Raw genomic sequence first — 15,489 nt, 5'->3', positions numbered from 1 at the left:
GCGACTGCGGGGGCGCACACTGACCCCAAGGCACGAGGACAGCCTTCAGCCAGACGCACGTCGGGACCTGTAGTTTCAGTGCTCCAGTTGTCTGTGTGGGCCCAGTGTTAACTGCTGTTGCGCCCTGGTGACCCGGATCCAGCCCACCAGACTGCTGACGAGAGAGAGGCTAGCACCTGGATAAAGCAGCAAGCGAGCTCAGATTTACCGTAACCCCATTTGCTAGAGACGAACCAGTTGCCAGCGGATGAAAGAAACAAAGCCTTCTTCTGGAAGCAATTTCGCAGGTGTCCGCGGCCCCCTCTCCAGGCTGTCACTCAATTCAGCATGGCTAAAGGCGACGTCGTAGCCGAGAACAATATTAACCCCTCGTTAACCCCGCACCTCTGTGAGTGATGCATTCCAAACCTTTGGGAGCCGTAAAAATAGTCTCGAGAAGCAGAATCCCCTACGAGTCTCGCAGGCTGGCGAAATGTGCCCTTAATGTCCGAGCTACAATGTGCATGTACGTCAGAGGTATTTACATTGCAAAGCACAAGGCACTATTTTACATCTTACAGCACATCAAATAAATACAAATTAATGTATTCATCTCCTTGATGCACAACTTTCTTTTTGTTTTTTTCTTTTCACCGCAATTTTTTAAAACCAAAAAGATACGTGTAAAGTTTTGTCAGAACTCAAAATGCAAACCCAGACCAATCGGCAATACCAAATCTTTCGTTTTTCTGTGACTGAAGGTTTCTTCTCATCAACTTAGGTTTGAATTACTACTGACACATTATAGAAGGCACACTTTCTCAAAGCTAGAAGCTTTGCGATGCAGGCCCAAAGCAGTGTCCGTGCACTTCAGATGAATTAGAAGCATGTTTTATGGGTCAGTCAATCGACGAAAAATGAATGTTAAATCGCCCCTGCTCCATTTTTTTACTGCTTACTGGCAAGAAAATGAAGCGAGCAGACGTTTCTTGGATTTTTCACAAGAACATGATATCACTAAACACGCAGGCCCAGCTGTTCTCTGTGTATCTGTGAGATGTGAAAATGATGCAAAATCAATTCGTTTCATTTTTCTACGCCTGGTGCAGAATGTTATGGAATATGCCCCTGGGGTTCAGTCCTCCCTATCGCTCTCACAGCTATCCTTGGCTCCTCTTTCCTTGGGCGCATGTTCATCAGTCTTGCGTTACTCCATATTTGTCCTGATAGAATTAACTTTTTGCTGCTACTTCTTTTAATGGTGTGTTTTTTTCTCTGTTTCCTTCTCAGGGACCATATTTATACCGTTGATATGGATGCGTCATTCACAGAAGAAATGTATTTTAGCAAAGTAAGCAGAACATGGACTGTTTTGTGCATGGGGTCATGTGGCAGGGGTCATGTGTCGGGGTTCAGAGGCGTGGCACCGAGCAGTGCGTAGCAAAGCAGGAGGCCTGGGTCCCAATAGCCTCAATCACAGTTAAGATCGCACTGGCCTCCACACTGCAGATCATCACAGCAACATGTTTTCCAGCCTGAGGTTTTGTTTGCAACCTAATGCATTGTGGGTGCCGTAGTCCTGGCTCTTTTCTGTTGCTGTCCTCAGACTAAGACATCTAATACCTATGAGTTGTCAGTGGAAAGCCCTGGAGTGGAAACAAGGTGACCCTACTAACACAGAGTGAGAAGCCAACCTTGGGATAATGGCGTTCACAGATGACCCAGGCGCCATGGACTACTGACCGTGGCATTCGTTTTCCTTAAATTCGAAATCTGATTCTTTAATCCAGTTATTTAGACTGTTGTGAACCAAGGCTATCAGCCCTTTACTGCATGTGTTCCTTAAATGAAAGACTTCACCATGCAAAGCGTTACATTGATATACATTTGTCTATAGGTCAGCCTATGTAGGAGTGCCTTAGCTTTGGAGTGTCACATCACCTGCCTCCCAAGGAGGAGCTCCAACCATTCTGGGATTTTCACTCAGTCTATGGAGCTGTATTACAGAAGGTGCTGTGGGACTTATCTGCCTCCTTTCTGTGCCCAGGGGCCAGTGTTACCGAAGGGGCTGCAGACAGATGTGTGGCCCCCTCTGTGATAAAGTGCGTGCCAGGGCTACACGTGTGCTGGCACGATCTCAAGGGGGTGTGCCCTCATTTGTATGGGGTCGTGGCATATCCATAATGCGGGCCCTAGTGTATGTTTGAGCTGTGTCCAGGGTGGGTGGTCCTATCATTCCAACCTCTTGCTCCTCGTGCAGATGTCTTCAGGCTCTCGCCCTGGCTCCACCAGAGCTGAAGCCTCGGCAGATGGACCCTTGGAAGGTGTTCCGGTTAACCAGGGATATGCAAATGATTCCCAATGAGATTCAATGTATGTCTCTTGACTTCTGCGACCATCTGCATAGATCCGGTCCGGTTGGATACACGGTGTACGGCACATTCTGTGCTCCCCTCAGTACTCACGTGGAGGCTATGCATCGGGTGAACACTATAGGTCTTCACTGATGTGTTGCATGGGTGGCTGAGGGCAAGGTCTCTGTTTATTTGCATAATGCTAGATCCTAGTATCAAGAAGTCTGCATGTCAACCAGACTAGGAAGAACTTTGTTGAAACTTTTTATTACGTGATTGGCATGTTAATGCTTATGCGTAATATTCATCATGCGCCACCCAATAATTCATATCCTGCAGTGTTAAGTGCCTGCGAGGCTGTGCTAGATAAGTATATGCAGCAAACCTCAGAATATGCTTCAAGTACAGTCTGTTGCAGCTCTGCTGTGAGCATGATTCCAGCTCTGCCCAAAATGTGCAATTACTCAAAGCTGCCGCGCAGCCCATTTGGCCCGCTCCTAAATTAGCTTGTCGATTTTGCAATAAGAGGTTATTAGTTTGAAGTTATTTCAGACGTCTCCGTGTTCTGAAATGTTCTTTGCTAAAGTAAAGAAAAGCCAGGGTGGGAGACAAAATAAACAAGCCGCTTTGACATCTGTTTAAAGGGAAATGTCACTTTTCACGCTGCAGGCAAAGCTTTTAAAGTGGATGAATACAGAATTTTTCCTGCAAGGCGCGTGAGGACAGGCAGCCCCATCCAGTCTGCACATGCTCTTGCCTCTTCTTGGCACATAGTCTGCACGCTGTCTTCAGTTGAACCCTTGCTTAGGCAGCTCTGCCAGTGTATGATTTGTAATAAAATAAGTAGAGGTGCCCAAAGGTTTTCCTAGGAGTCCACTGTCCGGCGCGGAAATGCCGGAGTTGCCGAATACCGAGGCTGCCTAGTCTTAAATTTCACCTTACGCCTCTTTCTTTCATCGTCCTTCTCTTCCTGTCTCTTTGTCCAACCCCTGTAGGTTCTTTTTCATGCCTGCTTTTTCCTTTTATTACACTTTTCCTATGTTTCTCTTATTCCTTTCTCCCTTTTTCTGCCGTTCTCGCTCTTGCTTTGGGTCAAAGTCAGACTCCGTGCCAAAACCAAGACTAGTACTGATGGCAAAGCCATGAATTCCCAGGGGTGGATCACATACTCTTAATATTCTGTGAATAAAATGCGCTGTCCCAAAATTGAATATGGAAATAAGAAAGTGTGTCTCCACTGATGCATGGAACCTACTGAGTGCCTAGTATACTATGGTCCTAGTGCTTAGAATAGGCTAGTCAGTGCTCAGGGGGACTGGGTGCCCGGACTGCTGATTAATACATGGCCAGGATATCGCACATGCGCCACCACTGATGCTCTAATTGATTTGTTTCTCCACCCAGAAAATGACGTGGAAGTCTAGACAGCTTGACGTCGACACGTGCAGAATGAAGGGGAAGCATAAGGTAGGCCTTTCTCTTCTCCTCCGCAGCTGCCGCTTCAGGTTAGTGTCTAGCGGGTTATTCTGGGCTGCTGTCTATGTCGCGGATTCACTTTCTCACCCGCTCCGTACCACCATCTCCACTACTCGATTGGAGCTTTCATTTGGGGCAAATGGGATGTATTTCATGGGCAGAAATAAGCAGCTGCTGACAGGAGCTCTGTTCAGAGCAGGTATGCTCCTTATGTGCATAGTAAGGCCTAGCACAGCTTCAGAGGGCACTATTTCACTCCCTAGCAGGGGTTGGTGGCAGCAAATTGCTTGATAAAGTTCCTAAATGAATTCCTAACTTTGTGAACTTTGCAAGGGGAGAGCGAGAGACAGAGAGTCTATGTGCTGTGTTTGTGGGTATGTCAGTGGGGATGTAAGTGTGAGTGTGGGCATGTGTGTAAGTGTGCACATTTGGTGGATGTGAGCTTGTGTTTGTGCTCATGAATTAGAGCAAGAGTTACAAACCATTTTTTGTTTTTATACTGTCTGCAGAACCCAGATTTTGTTTAAGTACAACAAATATGTGTTGTGAACCTACATTTCCTGGGCTTCAAGATGCTGTGGTTCTCTGGGCCTGTGTTTCTTCCACTTAACTGCTCCATGGTGCTCATCACACATTTAAGGAGCATAATGTGCCATGTTTTTAAACAAAGAAAGTGCTTCTCTTAAAATAGGTCTTCCCTCAGTCTATTTGCCTTCCTTTCTATCAATCATTTATGAAATGACTAAAATATAAACATGTTACCTTTCTCAACGGGAGGGTAAGCGATCTGAAGTAGCACTCAAGCTCTTAGTGGAGAGAGAGCTATTCAGCGTCTCCCTCGGGGCGATCAGAGAGCGCCAGGTTGACATTGTGTTTTGTGCTTTGCTTGTTTCAATATTTGCCCTTTCTCCTTGTTTACCCTGCAGGACGAGTGTCATAATTTCATCAAGGTTCTCCTTAAGCGAAACGACGATACGCTGTTTGTCTGCGGAACGAACGCTTTCAATCCCTCCTGTCGAAACTACAAGGTACGTTGTAATCCCCCTGATGCAGCACCAGTGCATCTGGTCAAATAAAACCCTTAATACATCCTCACATTTTTTTACACAATCAGAGTTTCAGTCCTGTAATTCAACATCAGGTTCAGGTTTTTCGACTTGAGACAAGTTGTCAAGAGAATTATTTTATTTTGTATTTATTCATTGTATATTTAGAGTGTTGTATAGCGCGAAAAAGACCCAAGTGGGTGACAGAGTGGTTTACTGGAATAATTAAAGGTAGTTAGGATACATAAGGTAGGCAGGCTACATGTACGTAATAACAAAAGGTAGTTAGGATACACATGGTGATCAGGTTACATGAACAATGGTGTATGACAAGTAGGCAGTAGATGGAAATCAAATATAAACAAAAATTACTGATGTAAGCAGAATCCGATTAAGAGTCCAGTCAGTGTGTAGAGGTTTGGAAAGCGGAAGAGACAGGCCGGATCTCATTGTTGTGGGCGATGGCGAGATAGAATGGAAGCATCGGACAAGCCGATAATACTACGCGTGAGGGGGAGGTGTATCCTCAGTGTGAGAGGAATCGCTTGGATAGTAGAAGTTCTACCTCCTTCCTAAAGGTGGCTGTGGACTGGTTGTGTCTGGTCATCGGAGGGAGAGACTTCCAGATTTTAGGGGCCATTCCAGAGAAGGACCGATTGTAGGTTTTCTTTTTGTTACATTTTTGTGGCTTAAGTAGAAGGGAGTTTGTGCACCTAGAAAATCTGGTTCCTCCAGATAGGGCCTGTTTCTGGGTCAGGTGGGAGGCGGTGTAATGGTGTAATGCTTTGTGGGTCGTACAGCCAATTTTGAGGTGGATCCTAGCCTCATAGGATAGCCATTTCAGAGTGGATTGTGCGATGTGATCCCCTATTTTATTTATTTTTTTGTCAGTGATGAGCCTTGTTGCAGCAGTGACGGTAGCGTTTAGGGGAACAGATTGCATTTTGGAAGGCACACAAGGGAAGCACTGCCAAAGTCTAATTTCGAAATCACAAGAGCTTTAACTGCTGTTTTGGGATCAGCTGTTGGAAGGGAAGGCTTGAATTTTCTTAGTGCTTGTAGTTGATGGTTAGCTCCTCTGGGTGTCGTACTAATATGTTTTTGCATGGAGAGGGGAATGCCCAAGGGTATTCCGAGGGATTGTGCTGAGCCAATGACGTGTGGGATACAGTTCAGGGCAGTAAGGTGTGGGAGCCAATCTTTGATACAAGGAGCCATACTTGGCTGTGAGATGACAAAGTACCTAGCATCAGTTGTTACAAAATGAGAACTAGATTGTGGCAGGGGCTGTGTTCACTCAAAGGTTGTGCGAGGCATAACTTGCCATTAATGGTTGCGCCATTATTTAGTTTTCATAAAAAACGAAATGGGCAAATGAATAAGGGTCTCAGATCTAAAACTATACATATGTGATAACCCTATAATGTAATGTGTTAGATTGATTCCAGACATTAGTACCGTGCGCTCTGTGTATGTTACTGAAGTGCATCTTCACCGTCTGGAACAAAACAAACTTTTCTCAAAGCGAGTATATGTTCTGAGTATTCTGCTCACTGGTCGCAGCCAGGGCTGGACAGCGCAGCCAGGGTTCAGTCTGTCAGGGTCGCCGGCTCTTCGTTAGAATCACTGATGGGCTCTGTCTTCTTTGGGAATGGGTACAGTAGATTTGTGCTGATGAAATGATTGTCAAACGTGTAAAGTAAAACTCTGGCAACAGATCGGGAAAGTAACCTATGCAATCATGACCGACCCTTGCTGTTGCTCCTTACGTCTCCTTGGTTTTAACAGCTGTCAGGGGTTGTGTCTGGGAGACACACCAGGTTGTGCCCTGGCTACCTCTGTGTGTGAGCTATGCTTGTGCCTCCTGTGCTTTGAGAAGTGCGCCTGGTTGTAACTGTGGCATACACGACGGAGTCATGCTATTACTTTTCGAATTTCCCTGCATTTCGCAGCAGCGTGGTCTTTTGTGTTTAGAAAGAGTCATTTGGTAGCTCATAGGTACCATTGTCTGAGCCGTGTTATTGATTCCTGAATCTCCTTGAGTTTAGCAACTAACAGGTCTTATGTCTAGAGAAGCACACCTGGCAGTTGTCTGACCCCTGTTATTAACCCTGGGATCTACTGGGGTTTTGCAGCTGTCTGATTTTATGTTTGGGGAGGTACATCTGGTTGTGAGGTGGGCAGCGGTGTCTGAGCCCTGCTATTTCTTTAGGAATGTCCTTTTCTTAGAAAGTGCCATACCTGGCGTTTAGAGAAGCACACCTGTTTGGGTGTAAGACACCTCCCTGTCTCTCGTGCAGCCCTTGAAAGAGCCTTTTGTCTGATGGACTGACTAGTTTCCTATTCCCACCGTGTGGAACTGTTATTGTGTCTGCCCCCCTTACCTCCAGGATGAGCCGTTCATCTCTCACCAGCACACAGCTGAGTTTCCTGTTCCAAGCCAAACATTGACTGTTCCTGCACAGCTTGTCACTGCTTGCTGCTGGCCACGATTAATCCTCCGCAGAGAGCCCAGGGAGTCCTCCCTCTGAGAGTTGCGAGGATGGAGTTTCTTTTTGGCATGCATGATGTGCAGAATGTCTCTAGCTCTGCTTGACCGTTCAGCATCTGTGATGCATGCCCTATGTTCCGCATCTGTGATGGATGGCCTCTGTTAAGTCCATCACCTGTTCCTCGTCTTTGTACAGTGCGCCTGTGAATATTGCAGATGGCCCTGCAGAGGTTTGCGGGGGCGCCTACCCTTGTTTTGCTTGCCTTGTAATTCTCTTTTTGTTGCTGCCCCTATGGCCTAGTCGAAAATGTGTGTCCAAAGCTCCTAGTTCACTTCCCAACACAGCTGTTTTTGCTGTGGTGAGAGCTTGGAACCAATCGCAGCCTGAAAACCGTGACAGAGAGAGAGGGAGACGTGACAGGAAGTAAATGATGACGAATCACCTGTTGAGGGACTGGCAGCGTGTTTGGCGGGTGCTAAACAGCAGTAGCCTGAAGGGCAAGATGGATTACCGCTTGTGCCTTGAGACCATGCCTTTAATTTATGCGGCACGCATTAGCTTTTCGGAGTCGAATGTGTAAAGCGTGTTGTGCAGTCTTGGATTAGCTGAATGTAGTTTGGCACATAGCGTGCTATCATCCGCAGTATACCTGAATCACTGAAAGGGTGCTCTATCACAGAGCCTGCTGTCCTGGTTTGAGAATAAAGATGACTCCTGCTGTTCGGCTTCGCCTGCATCACTCTTTGTCGAGAACAACACTTGACGGTCTGCCAGAACCACAGACCACATCATCAGTCTCTGCTCAAGTCGAGGCTCGATTTCTGATGAAATATCAAGTCCTCACTGAATATCTGTCCTGCCCTGATCTCTGGCAGCCATATTCGTGGCTGGTTTAGCGTCAGCGGTTTGTGTGGTTAACTTGCAAAGGGAATGATGTTAAAGAAGGGCCTGTCAGAGAAAATGGAATGATGCTGCCGTGGGCTTGCGGAGTGTCTCCGCAGATCTTGACGCTCTTTCATGGTCTCTTTCAGATGGACACCTTGGAGTTCCTGGAGGAAGAGATCAGCGGCATGGCGCGGTGCCCCTACGATGCAAAGCACTCCAATGTTGCGCTGTTTGCAGGTAAGTCAAAGCAGCGAGTATAATTTACCACTTTCCTCCACTCGACCTCTGCCTGCTCTCATTCCCCAACATAAATGTAATAAGAGAGCATCACTCAACAGAAAATTAATACAATGAATGAACGACTGTACTTGTGTAGCGGGGTTGTGTGAATTGAACCATCTCCAGGTGTTTCCTGACAGGGTGAATTGGTGCAAGGAGGATTAAGATAAGAGTTTTGAGTCTTATTCTGAATGTGAGATGGTCTGTAATTTACTAGGTGTCTGGTATGTAAGGTCCCATTAGAAATGTGCCCCTTGTCAGATGTGCTAGGCAGGTGCAGTTTAATGTGCCAGGTGGTACAAGAGAGATGTGCCAAGTATAGTGCCAAATTGAGATGTTCTAGTGTACTGTTCCAAACATAAGATATGAGAGGTGTTTGTGAACGGGGCCACTTTAATTTGCCCTGTGTCTGATGTGTGAGGTGGCAAGTGTAATGTTCCAGGTGCAGTAAGCGGTACGTGGCAATTATAATGTTTGAGATGCCAGATGCGATTTATCAGATGTGATAGGTGCCAGCCCTGAAGTGTCAGGGTAGTTTTCTAATCTCCAAACTCGCCAGTCGGCACAAGGCAACATTTGTTTGCATACTACAGAATAAGCACATTCCACCCAAAAAAATTCTGTATTTGAGGACACTACTTTCGAACCGTAAACTTAATATGACACAATATATGGCCACAGGTTTAATGATGGAGAAACTTCAGGTTTTTGACTTTATCTAGCAAGGACTGTTCCCACGTGAAGACATTCTTGTGCTTTGCCTCGTGGTAGATTGCACCAAGAAAGTATGCTCACAAGCGTGTGCACCACAATAATGTTCTGGGCTACAGCCTTTACAACTAGGATGGTGAACTGCCCAGTGCTGTCTCTGTGTAAAATCCCAAAATGGATGTAAAAATGGCTTGCAATGGAAGCCGAGCATACCAGTGCTTAATTTGAGCCGGTGGTTTCCGGAGCAAGGGTACCTGCACTTAAATGTCAACACCGGTGCTTGTGACAGTCTGCCATAAGGTGGCATTGTCTATATACATTACAAATGACTATTACCTGCCGCCCAAGCCAATCTCCTAGTTTTTGGGTACCTGAAATTGTCCGAATTGCCAAACTTGTAGGTGTGTGATGGCTAGTAGTTGTGTTGTTACTATCATTGGGAGTGTGGCAGGGGCAGTGTGTGGTGCAAGCTGCAGTGGCCTCTTAAATAGAGCCCTGGCACTTATTGTTTTACAAATTAAGCACTAGAACATACACCAATGCCCCGCAATTTGCTTCCAAGCTCTGATCTCTTTATGAAAGAGAGACCGTTGTCTTTATTCGAGCTCACATATACTGTATTTAATGTATGTAGAATACTAAAGCCGCGTTGAAAGCTGCTGTGACGGCCATTAGTGAGAGTTCGCGTCAGGAAAGGGTTTTAGGGCTCTGATCTCCCAGCTTTGAAATGATTTCTTGTTTCAAAGTAAGTGAAGACGGATGACCTGTGAAGCCCTTCTAATCTAGGGCAGCCAGGCTGCAGGCCAGGGCCTCTGTCCAGCTGTACCCCTCCCTTCCAGTGGACGGCCTGGTATGAACCCGAGCTGCTCGTAGTGTGGCAGTGGGACTTGCCAGTGTGTCCCTTGAGATTCTTTGAAAGGCAAAGTGAGGCTGACACATGTCAAATGTAAGGCCCCGATCTTAAAGTGGCAGGCACCTGGGAGGTAAAGTGGCACCATCTAAATCTCTTGTAACCCTGGAGTATTTCAAAGTGGTCCCTTCGTAGACTTTACGGTTTACTTGGGTTCACTCATATTCTGTCTTTTTTAGTGTCCCGAGCTGTTGGGAAATCCTTGACGCCACTAAAGGAAATGATAATGCATGTAGGTCCCATGTAGAGTGTAAACCTAGCTATAATGCAGCAATGTGGCCGCTCTATGTGGGAGGTGGAGTGCACGTCTGCGTAGGTTGTATAAATGAAAGGCACTTTTTTTGGTCATCAAGGCGTTAGTTACTTCTTGCAGCCCAAATCTTGTTTTCTCGTCCTTGGGTAAGCCATAAAGGCCCTGTGAGGACGTGCACCCTCCTCTCTTGCTCAATTTATGTTTTTTAAAAGCCTTGTGTTGTCTTCTGAGCAGGAAGTTCTGAAGTCCGTATTTGTTAATAGCGCACGAGTTCCTGTTCCTCTGCTCCTCTAAACACACATGTAGCCAGTGCTTAATTTGTAAAAAAAAATAATTGTCAGGGCCCTTCTCGGGATGCCACTACAGCTTGCACCTCCGCTGCCAGCACCGACAATGACCGTACCAACATAACTTCTAGCCATCACTTTCCCACATGTGTGACAATTCAGGCTAGTCCAGGCCACTCAAAGCTGTGATTGGCTGGGCAGCAGGTATCGATCCTTTTTAATGTTTATTAAAGGGCCTGCCTTACGCTCCTAGGTCGAATGCATGGTTTGTATTGGATTTTAAAGGTATTTTTTCTGCTGTCATGTTGTGAGTGTAAATTTAAAGTCTATGCATGTGTGATGAGTGCTTGCTTTTTCGTGCTACTTCAGCTACAACTAAACTAATTTACTGAGGTCCTCAGTAGCCTTCACCAAAATAATCATTTAACAGATCTACTTAGTTATGAAGATTTCCCCCATCTCTTAAGAGGAATAATTCCCACTACTTGCAGAAAGGCTGCAATAAAATAGACAGCCAGAAATGTAAGTGGAATCCGGTTATGCCGGGGAGTGGCGTTCAAGGACTGAGTGCATGGCAGGGCAGCAGTTTTGAGAGTAACTGATATCAGTGGGTGGTAGCATTTAAGTTATTCATTTCTCATTGTTCCACTTGTTGACCAGTCTTTACCTGCACGAACACAGTTCCGCCATGTCAAGCCCTGGTAGGTTATGTTCACTAGCCTGCCTTACATGGCAGTGCCCAGACATCTAAAACTTACTGTTATCAGCAGTTACTCTTGGAGAATAGAAAGTCTTGGGAGGGTTTGTGGTTCTAGCATCTATAGGGCTCTGGCTGGTTGCCAGTAGCTGAGGCTGCTTGCGGTCCTGTAAAGTCCTGCCTCGAATACTGTGCACAGGTTTATAGGCACCATCTCTATTTGGGCCCAGCATCTCGGACCAAGTGCCACCCTGGCAAAGGCAGGGGTAGTCTGTTGGCAAAAGCTAGAGGTGTTGGATTCGGAAGTTCGTGAGTTCAAATCCTGGTTCCTCACGCAACACCCGTGTCATTTTGAACTTGGCCTCACTAAGATAACTTTTTTTTTTTTGTGAGCTACAGCTTGTAATCCGGTGCGAATGAATGAATGTAGAGATGAAATGTGAAAATACCACACAAAAAATGAAAGTTTCCCATTGCGTTGCACATTCAGAGACGGCCCACCTTTTCAGTTGAATTCTCGCAGAAATACATCTAAAAAATATGACAACAACTTCTGATAAGCTCTTCTCACAATAATTGAGATGTAAGAAAACTTGACTTTGCTGTGTTAGAATCTCTTTTCTCCATTTAGGAAGGGCATTAAATCGTTTTTAAAGTAGAACCCTGAAGCACAGAACTGTAGACATGAGCAGGAAGGGAGTGCAGCCTTGCGCTGAATAACCCTTTGTAGAGGTGGCACGCACTCCTTTATTTTTAGCTGGCATCAACCCTACTGGAGGATTACCCCTCTTACAAAGCTGCCCACACAAAAACATAATTCTCTGTAATTTCAACCCAAAGCCATGTAATCTTCCTCAGTCACAAGTACAGGGTTTCCAGTCTAGAATTTCCAGAGACAATCTCGTGCGGGAAACTAACTATGCTTTTTTTTCTTGTCCTGCTCTAACGCTTTCTTCATCCCTACCAAGATGGGAAACTCTACTCTGCCACCGTGACCGACTTCCTTGCCATCGATGCAGTGATTTACCGCAGTTTTGGAGAATTCCCAACACTGCGCACTGTGAAGTATGACTCAAAATGGCTGAAAGGTGAGTAAACAAACAGACTGCTGGCTAAGGGTGGGGGGGGGCACTTGCTTAATGGGTGTCCCGGCGCCGACTGTACTTCTATTCCAGTAATGCTTTCTGACAAACCACGGAAATGATATTACTACTTTTACTTACACTGATTTATGTTGTGTCTTTTTGTCTGCAGAGTTACTAGACTAGACAGTGCAGGGAACCATATAACTGCTCTACCAGCAGGACGTAAATGCAAAACATACACCACCCCGGGCCAGAGCCTTATGTGCCTCAGATAAAAGGCAAAGGTGGGCACGCCTGGCCCGCTCTTGGAACTTAACAGGGCAAAGTCATCCCTTTCACAGGACAGCTTCATAGACACCAGAAGCATTGTTTCTCCACCCCTGACTGGGCTTGTGTACACTTCCCACAGTGGAGGTTCGAGGCACTTAGGGGTTTATAGCAGGAAAACCACAGCTGATCAAAGTTTGTGGCGGGACAGTGTGTGCTCACCCTCCTGAGTCATGTTGGTGCGACTGGCTGCAGGCATGCGGCTTCCTGTGGCCACACTCAGGGTTGTGACCACAGGCCAGTGCCCGGTGCAGCGGACACACTGGCTTGCATGGCAATAACGGCAGGGGTGCGAGCAGTCATAGGTCTGCCTGACTTTTTGCTGTCTCTGCTCACCCCCATACTTGCCTTCCATAGACATCCACTACCCTACATGAGACAGCAATGGGGTCTTCAATTCTAGGACTGTCAGTTACCTTATTCCCTACATCACCCCTCCTTTCTAAATTATACTACATGGAAATTCAAATCTAACCTTAATTTTCATTCGATGCTTCACAGGATTATAACATAATACAACCGGCGTAATTTAATTTTAAAGACACATTCACCATTGAGGGTGTTCTCTTCCCAGATAATGAGTGTTTATTGTTATCCACTTCAATGAAAGTCATTTTCTAGGCACTGGAATGATAAAAGGCTGAGTGCACCTGCTGGAAATATGAATGTTTGAACCCTGATGTCAGACACAGACCCCTGCAGTGGGTGCATTAGTGCGCCGAGCCATCAGACCTGGTCGTCTTCTAGAGCGGCTTGAGGAAACTCTGGCTCTTGCACTCGAGCCGTGATCCGCTGTCTGACCGCCTTTGTGAATGCCCTTGTAGCGCACTACTAACATTCTCTTTCTCTTTACAGAACCCTACTTCGTGCAGGCTGTGGATTACGGTGACCGCATCTATTTCTTTTATCGGGAAATAGCAGTGGAGTACAACAGCATGGGAAAGGTAAGCGAGCAATGATCGCCCACTACTTCTCTCTCTAAAAATAAAAAGTGTTCTTGAGCCCATGCGGCTACGAATGACCTTGAAATGAGCACCATTAATCACTGTGACAGGGCCATCTTTTTTTGGAAGATCACGCTGCGGGAGCCAAAGTTTGGTTGCAGCAAACATATTGCATTGCCTTAGAAGACGACATTTATTTCGAAGACCAGCATCGGTTTGATGTATGGCTAGCCCTCAGGTAGCGTGAGGTTTTGTTAAATTGCAGGTGACTAGGAATTTGTCTTTGGTCCTTTCCATGCATTGGCCAATGGAGTCCAATTTGACCTGAGAGGGGGGAGGTGGAAAATATAAAAGAGATTGCCCCTCACTTGAATGAGAGACTTTCTCACTAATCTCATTTAGTCCTCATTCAGAGAATATCGGAAATACTTACTAATGCACAAAGAGTGGTTGCGCCTGAGCTGGGAATCCAAGATGTACAGTAACACCACGCCCTTTCGGTTTTCTGTGGACACCTCACCACGCAAAACCTGGCAGAAAATACCCACAGAGAATACCCAAGTGTGGAAAATGCAGGCAGAAATTGGTGTGCAAAACTGATTTGTGTGGGAATCCCACATTCATTATGGTCTGGCTTGGAATGGTGTAGTGATACCACTCGGCAGAAAAACGACAGCACATGATCTCAAGAATTCCAGATATATTTTTGCAGTGGGAGCCTCAACACTCGTGAAGTTATGTTATGATGCATTATGCCTATAGCGCCTGATCACCCAAGAGTGTATCCAGGCACGTGCAGATAGGTAGGCTGTGCCATCCAGGTGGTGGTTACTTGAAGAGGCATGTCTTCAGATTTTTGAGGCACTCGGGAAGAGATGAAGAGGCTCTGACGTGCTGTGGCAATTCGCTCCAGGCTCTGGAGGGGGGGGGGGGGAGAAGGCGCACCCTCCAGTTCTGATTTTGTGTATGCGGGGTACTTGTGCTAGTGAAAGCCCTGCGGATCGGAGGTGTCTAGTGCAGTGGTCGAAGTGTATGCAGCTATTGAGGTAGGCGGGGCCAATGTTTTGTAATGCTTTGTATATGTGTGAGTAGTTTGTATTGCATGCACTTGTGTATGGGGAGCCAGTAAAGTGCTTTGAGGTGAGGGGAGATGTGGATGTGGCGAAGTAGGTTGAATACAAGTCTTGCTGCCATGTTTTGGATGGTTTGGAACCTGTTCAGGAGCTGTTTGGTGCTCCCTGCATAGAGTGTGTTGCTGTAGTCGAATCATTGCCTGACTTACTGTTTTCCTGGTGTTGTCCAGGAGCCACTTGAAGATTTTTTGTAGCATCCTCATCAGGTGGAAGCAGGTGGAAGTCTCTACTATTATCTAAACTGACATGTCGAGTTTGTCATTGAGGATGATTCCTAAGGTTCTGGATGGTGGGGACAGGTGTGGGGCAGAGGTCTGCTGGCCACGAGTGGAGTCCCATGCAGAGGTCTTCTATCAGAAGATCACCACTTCAGTCTTGACCGTGTTGAGCTTTAGGCAGTAGGATCTCATTCAGATTGTCACGGTGGACATGCATCTGCCGAAGTTGTTTTTGATGGCGGGAATCTTGTCCGACAAGGAAATTATCAGTTGAGGGTCATCTGCATATGAAACGTTGTTGATGCCATGTGATCTGATGAGGTCTGCCAGTGGGGTCATGTAGATGTTGAATAGGGTCGGGCTGACAGATGATCCTTGGGGGACTCTGCAGATGAGGTTCTTGGCTTCTGACT

The 15,489-nt window shown here is 46.3% G+C and overlaps 1 protein-coding gene across 5 annotated transcripts in view; it reads left to right on the top strand.

Moving 5' to 3' along the window:
* Positions 1-15,489, top strand: part of SEMA6A (semaphorin 6A) — a 184,981-nt gene that overhangs the window by 117,880 nt on the left and 51,612 nt on the right. For all 5 annotated transcript variants that reach the window (XM_085632648.1, XM_085632649.1, XM_085632646.1 and 2 more), the window contains exons 4-9: positions 1,270-1,330; positions 3,738-3,800; positions 4,736-4,837; positions 8,379-8,469; positions 12,338-12,457; positions 13,637-13,725. In XM_085632648.1, coding sequence (XP_085488774.1) covers positions 1,270-1,330; positions 3,738-3,800; positions 4,736-4,837; positions 8,379-8,469; positions 12,338-12,457; positions 13,637-13,725 — 526 coding nt within the window. The remainder of the gene's footprint in view (positions 1-1,269; positions 1,331-3,737; positions 3,801-4,735; positions 4,838-8,378; positions 8,470-12,337; positions 12,458-13,636; positions 13,726-15,489) is intronic.

This window comes from Triturus cristatus, chromosome 2_1 (assembly GCF_964204655.1).
Source record: "Triturus cristatus chromosome 2_1, aTriCri1.1, whole genome shotgun sequence".
In the NCBI taxonomy this organism is placed as follows: domain Eukaryota; kingdom Metazoa; phylum Chordata; class Amphibia; order Caudata; family Salamandridae; genus Triturus; species Triturus cristatus.
This window is presented reverse-complemented; position numbering and strand designations above follow the sequence as displayed.